The sequence below is a fragment of the Saimiri boliviensis genome, chromosome 6, assembly GCF_048565385.1.
Source record: "Saimiri boliviensis isolate mSaiBol1 chromosome 6, mSaiBol1.pri, whole genome shotgun sequence".
Taxonomy (NCBI): domain Eukaryota; kingdom Metazoa; phylum Chordata; class Mammalia; order Primates; family Cebidae; genus Saimiri; species Saimiri boliviensis.
Window position 1 is genome coordinate 100113531 of NC_133454.1, and position 17915 is coordinate 100131445.

At 38.5% G+C, this 17915-nt stretch overlaps 1 protein-coding gene across 4 annotated transcripts in view; it reads left to right on the forward strand.

The window, feature by feature from the left end:
- Window positions 1-17915, forward strand: part of ELP4 (elongator acetyltransferase complex subunit 4) — a 257653-nt gene that overhangs the window by 231799 nt on the left and 7939 nt on the right. For 2 of the 4 annotated variants that reach the window (XM_074401282.1, XM_003919962.4), the window contains exon 10: window positions 15530-15918. The exons of the other annotated variants lie outside the window; for them this stretch is intronic. In XM_074401282.1, the coding sequence (XP_074257383.1) occupies window positions 15530-15661 (132 nt within the window). In that variant the 3' untranslated portion in view covers window positions 15662-15918. Of the gene's footprint in view, window positions 1-15529; window positions 15919-17915 lie in introns of those variants that run through there. 4 annotated transcript variants of the gene reach the window in all.

Genomic DNA, 17915 nt, shown 5'->3' on the forward strand with positions numbered 1-17915 from the left:
TCATGATTTTAAAACATGATCGGTAATCATTTTGTGTGAAATATTGTAAGGTATTTAAGATAGACCATTGAAACATACAAGCCAGTTAATAGATTTAGTATGCAAACACCTATAAATACTAATGTTACCTGAAAATAAAAATATAATGAAAATAAATATATAATTTAAGATGCTTATTACAATTTTTCATTTAGAAACAGAATTGCTAAGTGTTTGCAATATAATCTCTAATTTACCAATATATGATTGGGTAAATGTTTGATGCGTTTGCCTAAACTGATTTTAGAGCAAATAATATCCCTTTAGGACATAAGCTATCATAATGAAAAACAGAAGAAAAATTGCCACTACTTGATATATTTCTAAAGGAAAAACTCATTTTTTCATCATTTATTAAATTGCAAAACTTGTCATTATTGTACTTTAGAAATCATTTGATGAAAAAAAGTCATGCTTACTTTTGCTTTGAGTATCTCAAGAAATTTTTATATGTGGTTATAATATTAAAGAACTCTAAAAGAAATGCACAAATATGTGTATTTTATTTAACTTAGATCTATAAAGTTTAGAGAATAACCATGCATAACAATTACAAAATCACTTCCTTCCATTATTTTATTTTGGAGCATAATTTTGCAAATGCCGAAAGGAACACTCCCATTCCATACCTGCAGACCCTGGATGAAATAATGGCAAACTTTAGGGTTTCTACTTGGCCAGAGTTGCTCTTCAGGCTACAGTGAAAATCTGAGACAGGATTTAGCCAATTCAGTTTATGAACTCATTGGCTCTTCTGCATTTTGAGGATCTTTCAGACTTCCTTGTTAAAAAAAAAAAAAAAAAAAAAAAAAGAATTAGCTCAAGGGTAGTTAAGTGGTGGGGGAAAATCCCCCACATATAAAAGCAAATGAGTTTTTAAAGAATGGAAAATAATCTGTATGAGAAATTACTTCTGAATTATCCAAGTGGAAATTAAACTTAGCTCTTGTTAACATTTCTATAGAAACATGCATTTTGATTAAGTCAAACAAACAACAGAAAAAGACCTTAAAAGCAGGCATAGTCATTCATCTGTATACTCACAAATACTTTTCTTTTTTCGATTATCAGTATTTTTTTCTTGCCTTGTTTGCATCATTTCTTTTAACTTTATTTCCCATTATAGAGAGGCTTTCTATCTAAGGCTGAATTGAATTACTGCTTACTTCCCTCTGTGAAGTCACTTCAGCAAAGAGTTACTCTTTGGAGTTAGGTCCTCATCTCTAATCTATATCCCTCAGCTAAAGCGCTCTGTCTTTGGCTGCCCCATCACCACCCTAAGGCACGTAGAAAGAGGGCTCTCGCTTTGCCCAGTCTGTTCACCGAGCTCCTTTTCAAATTGGTGAGGAGGGAGGTTTGTGGAAGGGGGAACTAGATGTATCAAGCAACTCTGTGAAACCAGTGTAATTTGTAAATTTGCCATAAAGTTTTAAGTGAGAAGTTGGAGTGGGGTTTTGAGGGTTAGCATACTTTCAGAAATCAAAAGGAAAATGGGAGTTTTTAATTCAGAGGGCTCTGATACTTAAGATTTGTTTTCTAAATTTTACCAAAGCTATTAATTAGCAATTAAAATAATTAAAATATATTAAAATATTCCTGACAATATAATCATTTATATACTTACACTTAAATATATAAATAGGCAAAACACACGTAACAGCACTTATCAAATAACACTACTTAATATCACCTGGGTGTTCATTTAGATTTGAAGCAAGTGAAATATACAGTTCCTAGGAGAGTGCACCTTTATCTGCTCATAAAGAGTGACAAAAATCACTGCTGTAATTTATACTTTTTATTCATTATGAAAAGCTTTTATACACTTGGTAGAGAGAAAGCCTCATTTCATTTTCTCAAACCAAAAAGTTACTACCTAAATGCCTTTGTATAAAAGCTAATACAACATGACAAAAATAATGTCTTAGCCTTCAATGTACATTGAACTGGTGAAAGAATTTAGGAACAGTTTGGCAAAGATAAAACATAAAATTAATTTTCATGTTATTTTCTTTGTATTCACATTTATACAGGTAGACTTTGTCAGATACCTGTAGTAAAAAAGAACTTGTTCATGCATACAGAACAAAATAAAATAAGATTAAAAGCTCCAGGAAATCAGCCTGCTTCAAAAAACCATTAAAGTGTGCCTATCCCTCAAGCTTTACAAATGTGTTAATTGTCGTGTTTCAGTCATGTAAATATGTTTCAGCATAAAGTAACCAAGATTTCCTGTTATAGAAGCAGCCCTATCTGGGGGTGTGGGGGTAGGGAGGGACGAAAGAGGACTAAATAACACACTGTAATGAAACCTGCCTTTGGGCAGCACATGCTTCGGTTCTGAATGCCCAGAAATACTTTACAGACACTCTAGGCTGCCTAGCAATGGGGATTTTCTAATTCTGGCTAGCTTGACAAAGTAAATACAACTATTGAACATAAGGCAGCTCCTAATAAAAAACAACAATTCCCCCTTGTAAACACCTACATTTGGCCCCATTAAAAATTCTTTCTTCATACCGAGGAACTAGCAGACCCTTAAATGTGGGGGTCTCAAAGTAACTAGAGAGTAGTTGGGAGATTTAATGCTGCCAGGATGTTTTACATTGCCATTTCCACCGAGCACTTCATACTCCATCTCAGGGCTTTGTAGAGTAATGTTCTGCATACACTGTGGGGCATTATGCAAGCAAACACATTGGCCATTATGCTCTGAGGACTCATTTGTGTACAGCCAAAAGGGAATCAACTCGTTCATGTATGTGTTAGACACAAATATGTATGATTGCCACATTTCCAAGAGGAGTGTTTATCGAAAGCTGCCAAGTTTGAAAGTTATTAATATTTAGTGGACTGACATTAACATGGTAACTTGAGCAATGTGGTGAACTGATTTCAAAATTCCCTGATTCCTGACTTTTCACATCTTAGAATTCCTCTATTCCATAAGCTGTGTATCAGTCAGACCTCTGCCAATCCTTAAATTGGATTGTGGATCTGCTGCAGTTTTTAAAATCTCTAGGATTTAAGGATCAATCTCAAATGTGCACACATATTTATCTGCTAACAGTTACTAAGTAGGAGCCTTCAGATTATGGTAAGAAGCAAACATTAGTTTGAATTCTAGTAGACAAACGCAAAGATATTGTTACCTTTTGCCACCTCTAGAGTAGTTTCCATATAATATACTTTAAAAGAAAAATGAGGATTAAAAAGGAATTCTAATTAGTAGTTTGAATATATTTCTAAAAGACTTTTTCAAGCTTAACATTCAAGATCTAAAAACATCGTATGTTCCTAAAATATCTTTGTATTCTTAAGGCACCTGAGGGGTAGTACCCAAAATATTGCTCCTGAAATGTCTCCTCACTTATGTTGGGTAGGAAAGGGACTTCCTGGGCAACACAGGCTTGAAGTACCTGTTAAAATAACAGTCTGTCCAAAGAAAGACCCCAGTTCTCTTCCGTTTACGGCAGTAGCAGCAGCCGACACTAGATCTCAAGCCATCTCTCAGTTTGGCCCTGCTGGAGCTTCATTCAAATTCTACACACTCTGGAGCTTATATGCTCCTGCCTGTATTGTGTGTTCCAGAGCCATACAAGCCTTGGGTTAAGCAGCAGTTGGAAACCAGCAACAAGGTTGCCAGTGAGAAACCCAGCTACACAATTAAGGAAAGATGAGTAGAAAGGAGTCAGTTGGGGAGACATCAAGCAACCGGTTGAGGCAACATTGCACAGTCCGAGGATCACAGGCATAGCAGTGACTGTGTGACTTATCCATCCCATTCCTTTATCCCAGACATGATGCTGCTGAGGGAAAGGGGACTGATCAGGGAGAAGGCATCTTTCACAGTATGATTGTGAAAGTATCCAAGTACAGTTTAACACCTCAAGCTGCGTTATTCAACTATTACCTAAATGACTTTTTTTTTTCAGTTCTACTCATTTTGGAGTATTAATGGGAACAAAATTTACAAAAAAAAAAAAAAAAAAAAAAAAAAGGAGAAACTAAAAGTAAAAGATACTGCTTTTAGTTTGCATAGAAAGTAAAACCAGGCCAAGCATGGTTGCTCACACCTGTAATCTCAACACTTTACGACGCCAAGGCAGGAGGATTACTTGAGCCCAGGAGCTTGAGACCAGCCTGGGCAACATAGTAAGACACCCATCTCTACAAAAAATTTTAAAATTAGCCAGATGTATTAGCACATGCCTGTAATCTCAGTACTTGGGAAACTGAGGCAGGACAGAGTGAGACCATGCCTCAAAAGAAAAAAGGAAGCAAGCCCATTTTAAGAATTCCAGGAATAATCTGGTTTGTTCTTTGTCAGTGCATAAAATAAGGGAGGAGAATAATATAACCCCCACACACACATCTTAAATGTCTGAAACAAAGGAACATTGGGATGAAACATGGTGATATGTTTATTGCTATGTAGCCAAAAGATTCCAAGTTACATTTTAAAAGAATTACACTCAGCAAACCATCCCCACAAATAGTAGAAACTGCTACGGCTTCTCCTTCATGGACATCTCACACAAGGCTCAACTCCTACACCTGGAATCTTCTTTTGGGCAGTCACAAGATTAAGAAACACCTTTCCCCACAGACAGTGGGAGTCAGTAGCTAGAATGTTTCTTCGGAATCAGAAGAAAGCAAAATCTAATAATCAGTATATATCACTTTGCAGGGAATTCTGTCTTTTGTAGAATATGCATGTTTGCAGCAATTATTGTTTTCTATTATTACAAATGTCCGTGCATGACCTTGTGAGGATATGGGTAAGATGGCCCTGGTATTCATAAAAATAAGCTCACATCGCTTCCTTGCTACCCCTTGCCCTTAAGGATTAAATCCAAGTCACTTACCACACTTTAGAAACTCTACAAGATCTGACCACTGCCTACCAAGCCAAACTTATAACCACTCCCCTGCTTGTTGACTCTTCCAGAAAAGCCGACTTTTTTTCTGCCTTTCAAGCATACCAAACTTATTCCCATCTCAGGGTTTTTCCATTTTATTCCCTTTGCCTGGGACTTCTTTCTCTCAGTCTCAAACCCTTCTCAAAATTTAGATCTTAGCCCATATATACTCTCTAGAAAGGCCTTCCCCAACTGAAGTAGTACTCCCAGCCAACATCATGTCACCATGTTTTGTTTCCTTAAAAGCACCTCTCACCATCTGAATTATTTTCTTTCCTTCTTTCTTTTTTTTAAGACCAAGTCTCGCTCTGTCACCAAGCTGGCGTATGGTGGCACGATCTCAGCTCATTGCAACCTCCGCCTCCTGGGTTCGAGTGGTTCTCTAATTCTCCTGCCTCAATCTCCTGAGTCATGGGGATTACAGGCATGAACCATGACGCCTGGCTAACTTTTGCATTTTTAGTAGAGACTGTGTTTCACCGTGTTGGCCAGTCTGGTCTCGAACTCCTGCCCTTTGGCCCGCCTTGGTCTCCTAAAGTGCTGGGATTACAGGCGTGAGCCACCGCGCCCGGCCTGAATTATCTTTTTTTGTTTGCCCTCCTATGTGTTGTTGATCTCTCCTCCAGTCATCTAAATATCTGTGCATTGTCCTTCCTAATCTTGAGAGTTCCCTGGAAGCAGGTGTCTTGCCTGTCTGGTTCACACTGTTTTGTCTCTAGTGCTTAGAAAAGTTCTGGCACATAGAGTATAAACTGAAGCCAAACTGCCCAAGTTCAAATTCCAATGAAATATACTGAAGTTGCAACCTCACTTCTGCTCTTTTCTCACAACCAACACATGATCCACAGCCTGTAATCCCAGCTTCCCAGGAGGCTGAGGCTAGAGGATTGCTTGAGCTCAGGAATTCAAGGCCAGCTAGGCAACATGGCAAAACCCCATCTTTACAAAAAGTACAAAAATTAGCCAGACATTGTGGCCTGTGCCTATAGTCCCAGCTACTCAGAGGCTGTGGGAGGATGGCTTAAGCCAGGGAAGTTGAGGCTGCAGTGACCCATGATTGTGCCACTGCATTCCAGCATGGGCAACAAAGTGAGACTGTGTCTCAAAATAAATTTTTTAAACAGACTTATATTCTGGCCTCTCTGCTCTACCCTTATCTCGCTCTTTTGTCTTATCAGTAGCTACCTTGAAGCCATCTAAAATAATAGACTGAGTGGGAAGGCAATACCCTTAAATTTTTTTCTCTGAGGTGGCTCCTGTTTTCTGACCAGCCATTTAACAAAGGTATTTAATGAAGGCTTAGGGGCACCGACATCTCTAAAGGTTGTCTGCCCTGGTGTGCAGGTGTAGAAATAGTTGGGTGTTTTCAACCCTGTGGGGCCCCAATTTCCAAATTGTTAGTCAGTTTAGCTTGTGGGCTGCAGCTAGTTCCCTTCCAGCTCTTCTTGCAGATTCTGTAACTCTAGCCTGAGTTCATCTGTCTTTTATAAGTGAATTTCCTTAAAGTGGCAAGAAGCTACCAACACACCAATATTCTGAATTTCTCCAGTGTTCCATATAGAGCCACTGATTAGGAGGGAGGAAGTTCACTCTCCAGGTTATCACAAGCATAACAAGGCTCACAAGCTTTCTACTTGGCAATACTTGGACCTCACTGCCCATCGTCTGGCCACTAAACCAACATACATTTAGGTAGGTTGTAGAACTTCAGTGCTTCTATTGTCGGGTACCAAATTCTATATAAACAGAACATAGCTTAGGCTGTTATCGCAGAGATCCAAAAACACGGTGGCTTAAGTAATATAGAAGTTCATCTGTCTCTCACATAAAGCCCAGTTAGATGACCCAGGACTCTTCTGGTGGCCAGATGATATCGAGAGTCCCTAGACCCATTCTGTCTTTTTGCTATGCCCCCTCAGCAAATAGATTCCATTTTGTGGTCCAGAATGGCTGTGTTAGCACCTACCCTCAAGTCCATATTTCAGCAAGTGAGGAGAGGAATGTTAGATTTATCCCTAACATTCGAAGAGCCTAGAGCAAGAATGCAAATGAAGGACCACGTAATTATTATATGCCTCAATACTTTAAATTATTGAGCCAACAAACTATTAAACATGTTTTATCTTCCTTCCTTCATACATATACCTCCCTGAAAAGCCGAGTTTAAACTTTGGATCAGGGTTCTACTCTAGAACATGGAGACACCGGGAGAACTGGCCTACATACAGCCTGCCTCCTTTCTCTTCCCACCCCTGCCCCCTTACTGCGCACAAGGGAACATTCACATATGTTTGTGGATGCCCAGCTTGCACATCCAAACTCTAGCCCCACAAACAGCCATCTCTTGGCTATTCCTTGGGCCCCATGTTATACACACAGACAACACAGTCAACCCTTGAGGAATGTGGGGGAGAGATCAGTGCAGGCTTTGTAGTCATTTGGACAGGGAATTCTGAGGTTATGAGTACCCAGAGCATGTTCTATAAAGAAGGGCAAGCTGGATGTTGTAACTGATGCCTGTAATTCCAGCCCAGCATTTTGGAAGGCCAAGGCAGGCAGATTGCTTGAGCCCAGAGTTTGAGACCAGCCTGGACAACATAATGTGACCTTGTCTCTACAAAAAGGTTTAAAGGCTGGGCAGGGTGGCTCACTTCTATAATCTCAGCACTTTGGGAGGCCAAGGCAGGCAGATCACAAGGTCAGGAGTTGGAGACCAGCCTGGCCAACATGGCAAAAGCCCGTCCGTCTCTACTAAAAATACAAAAATTAGCTGGGTGTGGTAGTGTGTACCTGTAGTCCCAGCTACTTGGGAGGCTGAGGCAGGAGAGTTGCTTGAACCCACGAGGCAGAGGTTGCAGTAAGCTGAGACCATGCAATTGCACTCCCAGCCTGGGTGACAAAGACTCCATCTCAAAAAAAAGGAAAAAGTTTTTGAAAAATCTGCTGGAGTTGGTGGCACACATCTGCAGTCCCAGCTAGCTGGGAGGCTGGGGTGGGTGGCTTCAGCCTGAGAGGGGAAGGCTGCAGTGAGCTGTGATTGCACCATTATACTTCAGCATGGGCAAAAGAATGAGATCCTGTCTCACAAAAAAAAGAAAAGAAAAAAAGGAAGGGCATAGGATCTAGACGCACATCTCCTTTAGCCCTGTGATTCCTCACCCCATAGGATGCGGTATGGCCAATGGAGGTGTGGAACCAGACTCAGGGCAGGGGCTTTCTCACCAAGATCTAATAGCAATTTTAAGGGAAAGATAAGTAGATGGTTCCTCCTCTTTAAGGAGCTCACCCAAAAGTTAGACTTCTGCTCAAGTCGAAGTGACCATAACTTAGTCACTTAGCCTGTTTTCTTGGCAAAGGAAGCTGGAACTGGGGCCTCTGTTCTGGGAGGCTACGTCCCTCACTAGCTGAGAAATTCTTATGCTCTCTGACAAGGAGAATAGATACTGGGAGTAAATTGGCAATCTTTGCCATAGACACATGCCTTTTCATAAATCACACTTTTGTTTAGACAAGTGAGTTCTTCACAATCTGCTTTCAGAGAGGTGAATTTAGAGGCAAGACAATACTGTCAGTTATAATTGACGGTCAAAATAATTGCACACCTGAGTATTTTTCAATGGACAGCCAGTGTGCAGTGTTCCAGCGCTGAATTTTTGTCTAATTTTCAGATCAGTCAGGAAGAACCCAATGAATATTTTTTTTTTACTTAAAGGATATAGTATGATTATGACATTCAATAAAATTCAATTAAAGTTAATCATTTTAATCTTAAACCCTGGGCATGAATTGGGCCTTAAACAAAAACTTAATCCTAAAACCTGATCATGTTTAGGAGAATCTGCTCCAGAAATATTCAGCAATTACCAAATGTACACTTGTCAATTCACAAAGAGCAAATATTTGGTTCTGGCATTCTTTCCACTGGCCTATTCATATATGACAATAATGCAAAATGCAGCAGATGCATCCTCCACATTTCAAATCCTAACCAGATGTAGAATTATTACAATATAATATTACATTGTAATAATATAATAATTAGGGAGTAATACAAATGTAAAAATACAAAACAATGATTATATGATAGCATATAACATTGATTTTTTTTTTTTTTTGCAAGTTTGAAACAACACTCTGAAGTCTTGTGAGGCTATCATAGCAATACTATGATGATCAATATAGACTGTCTCCTCCCCTCCATCCTCCTCCTTGTGACCCTGAAAGGAAATCTATCTTTCCACAAAGGAAGGAGAAATTCTCTGTTTATCCATAGAGCAAGGGAGACTTTGAATACATTGCTTTTGTTCCCACTCTCTGGACTAGTGGGGTTATCGGGTATGCATTTTTTGGTCAGAAACCAAGACTGGGGCCCCCAGCCGTCAGCTGTAGATCACATATTGAGTGAATGCTTCTGGATGGTGATGATTTTGCTGTGGCCCTTCTGGAAATTGGCATGCCACTGGTTGTCTCCCAATATGCTTTTACTCCTTCTTCCGTAGTCATAGATTTGCTAAACATTTTTACACACTTTTAGACATTTCTCAACCTCCCTTGCAGCTAGGTGTGGCCATGTCTTTGTTCTGGGCATGAGTGGAAGTGATGTGTCCAACTTTCAGGTCTTGCCTTCTTGGCCCCTTTCTTCTCACAAGCTAAGAGCTAGCAAGAGCATCAGCCTGGTGGCCAAAAGTAGAACATCTTGTTGAGAATGGCAGACTAGTCTGTCCCACTCTGAATTGCTTGCTTCTGGACTGTAAAGTGGGAAATAAATAAACTGCCTTTTATAAGCTATTTTTGGAAGAGGGTAGGAGTGTCTCTGTGCTATAGCTACTTGGCCTCTACTCTAATTCATTCCCTACCACTTGGAGCAGTTTAGAATACAGACTGTGGCTGCAGAAATCAGTACGTATCATTCTGCAGTGAGGGCATCACACAGCTGAAAGCCTGCAGTGGAATAGGATGGCAGGTCTTTTGAGCATCTGTTTCCTCCCCGTTATGAAAAGGGGGAATATGCTTTTAAAATTCGAGTGGGAAAGCATCTTCTGACATTTTCTTTATTCGTTATTTTGCCGGCAGTGAAGACATGTGCAAAAGACAGGTTTTAAAAATAAAATGGACCCCAAATTGCCTCCTTAATACAGCCATGCATATATATACTGGTCCAGAAGCCAGGCATCTGACATGCCCCATTTTCACTCCTACTTAAATATGAGGGAAAGTATTTAGACTTTTAAAAATCTCAGAAGCAGGGACTGCAATTGCACGTTCCTTTATATGTCTGTAAGGAGCCACAGTAGAGAATAAATGTATACTAATAATGTATAAATACTCAGATGCCAGGCAGACTGAGACCTAATGGCTACATCTGATGTGCTGTTGCTATTGTATAATTATATTTGTTCATTATGTTTATAGATTCATTTCCTTGACCTAATAAACTTACTTGTTTTTATCTTGTACCATATGTATTTTTATGAACCACCTCAGATCCTTTTTGTGGAGCAAGAAGAGATATAAATAAATTAGCATCAAACTTGATAGTTCACAAAACACATATACATCTCATTTTATTCTGACAAGAGTCTTAGGAGGGCAGAATTGTTCTCCCGTGATAGATGAGGACACTGAGGCTTAGCCAGCTGAACTGACTTTCCTGAGGTCTCATGGAGAGTGAGTGACAGAGGCAGGTATCAAACTGTCACTCTCTGCCTCTGTGTCCAGTGCTCACAAGTCCTGGCCACCTCTGTTAAGGGACCAGTTAGAACTTATGTGTTCTAAGGTCTTTATTTTATAAGTTTTTTTTTTCCTTTTCTTTTCTTTCGTTTGTTTGTTTGTTTGTTGTTGTTGTTGAGGCAGTTACTAAGGTATTAAGGTTTTTTTGTAGAGATGAGATGTCACTGTATTTTATTGTCTAGGCTGGTCTTGACCTCCCAGGCTCAAGAGATCCTCCCACCTCACCCTCCCAGAGTGCTGGGATTACAGGTGTGGACTACTGTGCCTGGCAAGTTTTCATTTAAATTGGCAGTGTTTTAAAGAAAAATGAAAAAATCCGTTAGGAGTATTCTGAAATAGTAATGCTTATTCCTGTGATCCTGAGCAATGCAAATTGTAACTTCTCAGGAAATGACAGAAACTTTAAAAACGTTTAATATAAATCTCTAGTCATCGGCTAAGGGTTAAAGTGTTCTACATCAATTGTTTTCAGAAAACAAACAGTGCCTGATGGTTTGGTCTTGGCAAAATGTGAAAAATATAAATTGATTAAACTTATTTTAATGAGTATTTACCTGCAATTTGTCTCAAATCCAGGTGTAATCTAGATTCATTATCTTGCCCCTTCTGTCTGGGAACTGTGAGTGCTGAGCCCAGGCCTGGCAGGCTGGAAGAAAAGGAATTAGGAAGGGAACTGTTGAGCCAGGAATTCCAATCCTGTGTCTATAGCAGGCGTCCCCAAACTTTTTACACAGGGGACCAGTTCACTGTCCCTCAGACCGTTGGGGGGCCGCCACATACTGTGCTCCTCTCACTGATCACCAATGAAAGAGGTGCCCTTTCCTGAAGTGCGGTGGGTGGCCGGATAAATGGCCTCAGGGGGCCGCATGCGGCCCGTGGGCTGTAGTTTGGGGACGCCTGGTCTATAGGATCAGTTTAGCCACAGGCTCAGAAGGAACAAAATGTAGACATTAGCTAAGCCCAACAAAGAGACGGAGAGGCAAGTAGAGGGGAAAGAATCTCAAAGTCCAGCTCTCCTCGGTACCCCTTGGAGTCTCAGAGCAAATCACTTCTGCTGCTGCCTTATTATGACCCTGGACTTCCCATGGGCCTAGGGGTGCCTTTTGGCAGGAGTTTTCATAATCTGCCAGAGTGTTTTGCTAGCCTCACTGTTTCCCTCCTTGCAGCATTGATCCAGTGGGATTACAGCAAATCACCCCGGCCTGTGCAGGAACCATGGAAGTTGTCACACCTTTCCCAGATCCCTTTGCCTACACAGAAATCATTGTTTTATTCAAGGCATTAATGGAAAAAATAGGCAGGCAGACAGCCAGCCAGCTATCCATCTCCTGCATCACACAGCCTCTTCCTCCAAGAATCTGAGAAAAGAAAATCAAGTGGAAAAATTTCAGCTCAAGATACAAGATATGGTTTTGGTTTTGGCCCTTGCTTCGGAACCCCAGATATAAAATAATAAATAGGAATACCTTGATTTGGTGTACCAGGTTGAGAATAATATGATTTTTTTGTAGTCTGATTTTTATTTAAACCATTATTCAGTGAAACCTCAATGTCTAAAAGTTTATATACCCTACAGCCCTGCAGTTTTAAGTCTAAAGGAGGTCACCATGCTATGCAGAGTATCTTGCAGCATATTTTTTCGGAAGACAGATCTGGGGTACAGCAGCATCTGAGCATTTACATGTCAAGTGTGTAAATGCTTTGGAAGCCTCAAAGGAAAAATCCCTGACACACCTGGCAAGCCTGGAACCTGATCTCTCGTTCTTCCTCGCTGTTTCACATCGCACTGACATGGTGCACAGGGGGAGGCTCAGAAAGAAAGAAAACAAAACCCACTGCTTGAGAATTTAGATTGCATAGTAAGCTCGTTCAAGTAATAATCAACAAAAGCAGGCAAAATCACACAGAGATTCACATATTTCCAAGAGCCATCCTTGGGCTTTTTCAAAGGGCATGAGTATACAACTAGCTTAACAATGTAGCATTTGGTTAAAAGCAGTTAATTCTATTACCCTTAAATTTTTATGCTCAGAGTCTCACACGAATGATATTTGACTTTACTTCAAAGCCATTCAACCTGAAAGATTTCCAAGCATGTCACATGTCACATTTAGCTACTTTTGCTCTGAAGGGCTTTCAGCCAACTGGCTCACATTCATTGCCTAGAAAAGCAGAGGCAGAGAAATGCTTAGCCAGTTCACAAGCAAATAGGTAGGCTGCTGAAATAAATTATATTATGCTTGTTCTGAATAAACCACACAAGTTTCCTCATTTAGATTATCACAGCACTATGACCCTTTAACTAAATGCATCATGTAATTATAAAGATATACTGGTTCTCCTGTTAAGCAAATCTCCATTCTTCATGTCAGAATCCAGTTCATTACTTCACACCTAGCTCAGATCCCAACCCCATAAAGCTTTTTCCTATTCACCTTTTCCAACTATGATTTCTGCTTTATCTCTGCCTTTCTTGTATATATAACTTCAAGTGTTCACTGTGAGGGTTACCTGTGTGCTTGACTTATTCATGTTACTGGATTGTAAGGAAATGAGTGTGGAAGGTGCTCTATTGACGTATCCTTTCAGAATGCCTTGCTTCAAGAGGATTCTCAATATTTGTTGACTCCAATTGATTTACCAAACAGCCTAATCACTATCTAACCTCAATTGTCAGGTCCCAACCAAAACTATATATGCACATGTTTCTTTATGGTAATTTTCCTTTTCAGATAACCTTCAGATCATGCATGTATCCTGGTCAGTTTTCCTTTGCTCATTAGCAATAACTACAAGATCTTAAACATTAAAACTCAGACATAAAATTAAAGATCTCTTTCCCTCCTGCTTCCTCACATGGACACGGATAGAATTAACCCTACACAGACATTTGTAACCCCAAATTTTAGAACTATGCCTGCCTTTCGGATTCCTGAGCTTTCTCTTTTTTTTATTTTTTATTTTTTTTGAGATGGAGTCTCACTCTGTCACCAAGCTGGAATGCTGTGGCACAATCTCAGTTCACTGCAACCTCCAACACCCTGGTTCAAGCAATTCTGCCTCAGCCTCCAAAGTAGCTGAGATTACAGGCACCTGCCCCCACACCCGCCCCCACACCCGGCTAATTTTTGTATTTTTAGTAGAGATGGGATTTCACCATGTTGACCAGGATGGTCTCAATCTCCTGACCTTGTGATCCACCTGCCTCAGCCTCCCAAAGTGCTGGGATTACAGGCATGAGCCACTGTGCCTGGCTGATTCCTGAGCCTTTCATGCTTTTGTTTCTGCCTGAAATCTTTCCTGGAACAAACTAGAACATAAAGAAATGAAAGAATTGCTTGAAACAAAGAAACAAATATGTCTGTATTTATGCTTTTTTATCATTCAAGAAATAGATGTTTAATTAATAAGTGGCAAGCTGGGTTCCATGGATACTAGGAATAGTTCTGTATGGAGATTATTGTATGACAGCTACAGCTTTCCTTGACCTTCTTGACCTTTCTGATATCTTCGTTGATCATGTATTTGTATAATAGTATATTTTATCCTAGATATATTTGTGTTAAAAAATAAGTACAGGCAGGTTGAAATCAAGGAAGAATATTTTTTCATAAACTTTTTAGTTTTAAATATTTGGGTCATGTGCACACAGCTTGTGTTTACATGACAATAAAAAGCATTTATTCAGGAAAGAAACTAACTGGAACATGTGCTTGTGAACCACAATATTTTGACCAACAAAATATGGTTCTACCCTTTTTCATCTGTTTTCCCTCCCCATGTTGGAGGGAGTTTTCCAAATGAAGGGATTCAGCTAGGTCGTCTCCAGGTCAGTTCTCCTCTAGAAGGCTCTGCGTAGTCAGCAGTGGGGAGCCCTATATGCTGCCTTGTCTTTAGCCTTCCACACCACTTTGTGTCTAACACAACAGATATGTTCTTTGTAGTTTGAATTTTTATGAAATAAATTTTGTGAGCTGGGAGCATTGAGAATTAAAGGAATTTGATATTCTTTTGAAAACAGAAAAATGTTCTTTTGAAATATGAATGTTTCTCCCTAATTACAGTAACTTCTGTAATTGTGATCAGTTACTGGGTCAGCTTAAATCAGCCTGTATCTGCAGAAAAACAGTTGGGATGGGCAGGGGTTGGGAGGGTGTTCAAAGCAACACTATGCTTTTGAAAACATGACCCAACATTATGCATAGAAACAAACTTACCACGACCTGCAGTAGATGCTATGGCTGACTTACCTGTACATGTGAAAAAATTCACCCTCTGGTTGGTATAATTTTTTTATGTTGTCAATATTTCTGTGAACATTTTAAGTTCCTAGAGAAAGTATAACCTTGAAAAAGAATAATCAGGTCATCTAATAGACAAAGACAAGCAAGTATTCATGGGAATCTATAATTGCTGAAAAGCTGCATTTAATTTTAAAAATTGCATGTTGGAGCCCTGGTAAAACAAAACAAAGCCAAAAAGAAAAAAGATACCCACCATAATTTGTGTGATATTTTTCAATGATGCTTTTATTTATGTGTTTACACATGTTCACTTTTACCTAAACGAGAAAAGATCTTAATACATTTTGGGGTGGACATTGAAAATGTTCCACTAAGATTCCTGGTTCAGTTTCTGCGATGGCTGTAATTTGTAAAATCCAGTAGGAACAGGAGGTGATTATATTGGAATTCAGTCTGAAGAATTGTTTTAGCAGGAATTTTATATGCAAGACTAAATGCTGATCAACAGAGCATAATATTGTATTCTGAAGTATGCTAGCCAAAGGAAAATTAATTTTTTTTCTTTTTTTCTTCTCCTGAAATCTTCTGCCACAGCGACTGCATTTGCCTCCAGACTTGTCAGACACAGTGAGCCGCTCAAGCAAACAGGATCTGGCAGAATCTGCCAAGCGGCTGGGCCCAGGCTGTGGCATGATGGCCGGAGGCAAGAAGCACCTGGACTTCTAGGGATTCCTCCTTAGCCATTGCATGCAGAATTCTATGACACTCTAATTATGATTGCTAATAGCTTATGTAAATATTTTTCTTAACAATTTGACCCTCTACTCCTTGAAAAATACAGGATTGTAAAATGAGGCTGCCATTTCTCATTTTTTAACTTTTTACAGAAATAGCACAGCAGAAATACTTTTAAAATTTTCCTTCATACTATAGAGAAAATAATTTTATTTTAAAATAAACACCAAAAAATGTCAAAATCTCAAGATGCCTGACCGTGGTCATTTGTGTGCATGTACTAAGGCATTTAGTGTCATGGTAAAGTGCATGTCACAGCAGGTAGCATACAAAACATATGAAATTCAAGATTGTATATGAAAACATATTTTATCTTTATTTCAGAAACCAGTCACTTGCCACCAAAAATGCTGGTTTTTTTTTAATGAAAATGTGTTTGCTAATATATAAAATAAATTTTCATTTATGTATCTGGTTATTAAATTGATAAAGACAAAATAATATTTTGGGATTTAGACTCCATTAAAGATAATTAGTCTGCCGTAGTAGTTAATAAATATAAAGAACTTGAGTGATAGGAAACATAGAAAAAAGGAGTGTTGGTCTTTAGTTTAGTAATCCTAAACAATTGAAGTCAGCACTATGAAATTATGTCAACAGGCATCATTCAGGATTGAAATTCAAACTGACAGCTACGTTTATGCTAGGATACCAGGGGAAAAAAACATATACTGAAGCTCCATGAGAGATTTTACAGGACGTAGGTCTGAGACAAAGTGAAAAAATGAAACTACCTCAGATTTCCATTGTATCACATAAACCTTTTGCTAATTATGAACATTGGTTGGATAGGTAAATTTCTAACCATATAAACATGTCTTTACGAGGGGGCGGATAGCATACTGAACCAGTTTTCATATCAAACACTAGGTGTTTTAATTATAATTCCATATTCTCAAAGCTTTTGACAGATAATAGATAAAAATGAAAGTTAAAAAGTAACTTGCATATTTAAGAATCTTGATTTTTAAAAAGGTGTTCAACATCCATTGGGAGAAACTGAATTTCCGAAATACATTTTCAAATATATTAGAATATTTTGAAGCAGTTATAACTAGCATTTTTAAGCAGCTTGCTTTTAATATACCACAAATTACACTTTATTTGTTCTTGACAACATTGTAGAAAACAAAGACTAGGTTTTTAAAACTGTCTAACCAATATGATGAATGTCAGTCACTTAAAAAAACCCACTGTAGCATAAACACATACTGTATACAGCTTTTATTCAGAATTAGAATAATTGAATCAATGACAGTGATTTGCCAGGATGTCAAATCTCTCCATCATATCCTGTCACTACCAGTTTATTTTTTGTGATCAAAATCAAAAAGACAACTATTTTGTCACCCGCTATTTCATTAGTGCTAAAAATCAGGTTTCTTATTCTATTTTTTTAGAACGTCTGGTTTATTTTTTTCATTTCTTTTAATTCTAAAGACACAAATTCTTCCCCATTTTCTTTTCAAAATAAAGTTTTAGAATTGATCTGTCAGTTAAAATTAAAGGGCTTTTATATTAAGCAAAAGTGCTTTTAAATTTTAAAGCAACTTCAAAAAATCGATTTAGTCCATAGATAATAAATAATGTTGTGCGGATACTCCACAAAAGCTCTGCTATGTCCTTTGAAAGCATTATGAACATTATGAATAAATTCAAATGAGTATTTTAGTCAGGTTATTATTTTAATAACTCTAACCTTTTTCTTATCGTGTTGATTCATTTTATACAAACACACAATGGAACAATTACCTAGCATTTGACTCTCTGAAAAGGAGATGTGAGGTCATCAGATATGTAAATTGCTTCTCAAAATACTTAATAGGTCATTGATTTACTTCTCTAGCTACCATGTCTATAAAATTAACAGCTAATTACTAGTTAATCTATGCTTTGCAAATAGATAAATACTATAAAAATTGAATGTGCATATTTGAACCCTCATTTTAAATATAAAAGAAACTTCTTAAACTCAGTAAAAGTGCATTTTGAATAAAAGAGTACCTGGGCTTTCCAAAAATCATATCCAAGTGCTTTGTTTTTCTAATTCACTGGACAGGCTTTGTAAAAATAAGCTACTGGAGAGGGCTGTATATTTTTGTCTTCCTCTGATAGAAACCCACTCTGAGAATGTGTTTTCCTTTCTTCTGGAAACATTATTTGTTACTCATTATGCTCATAACTT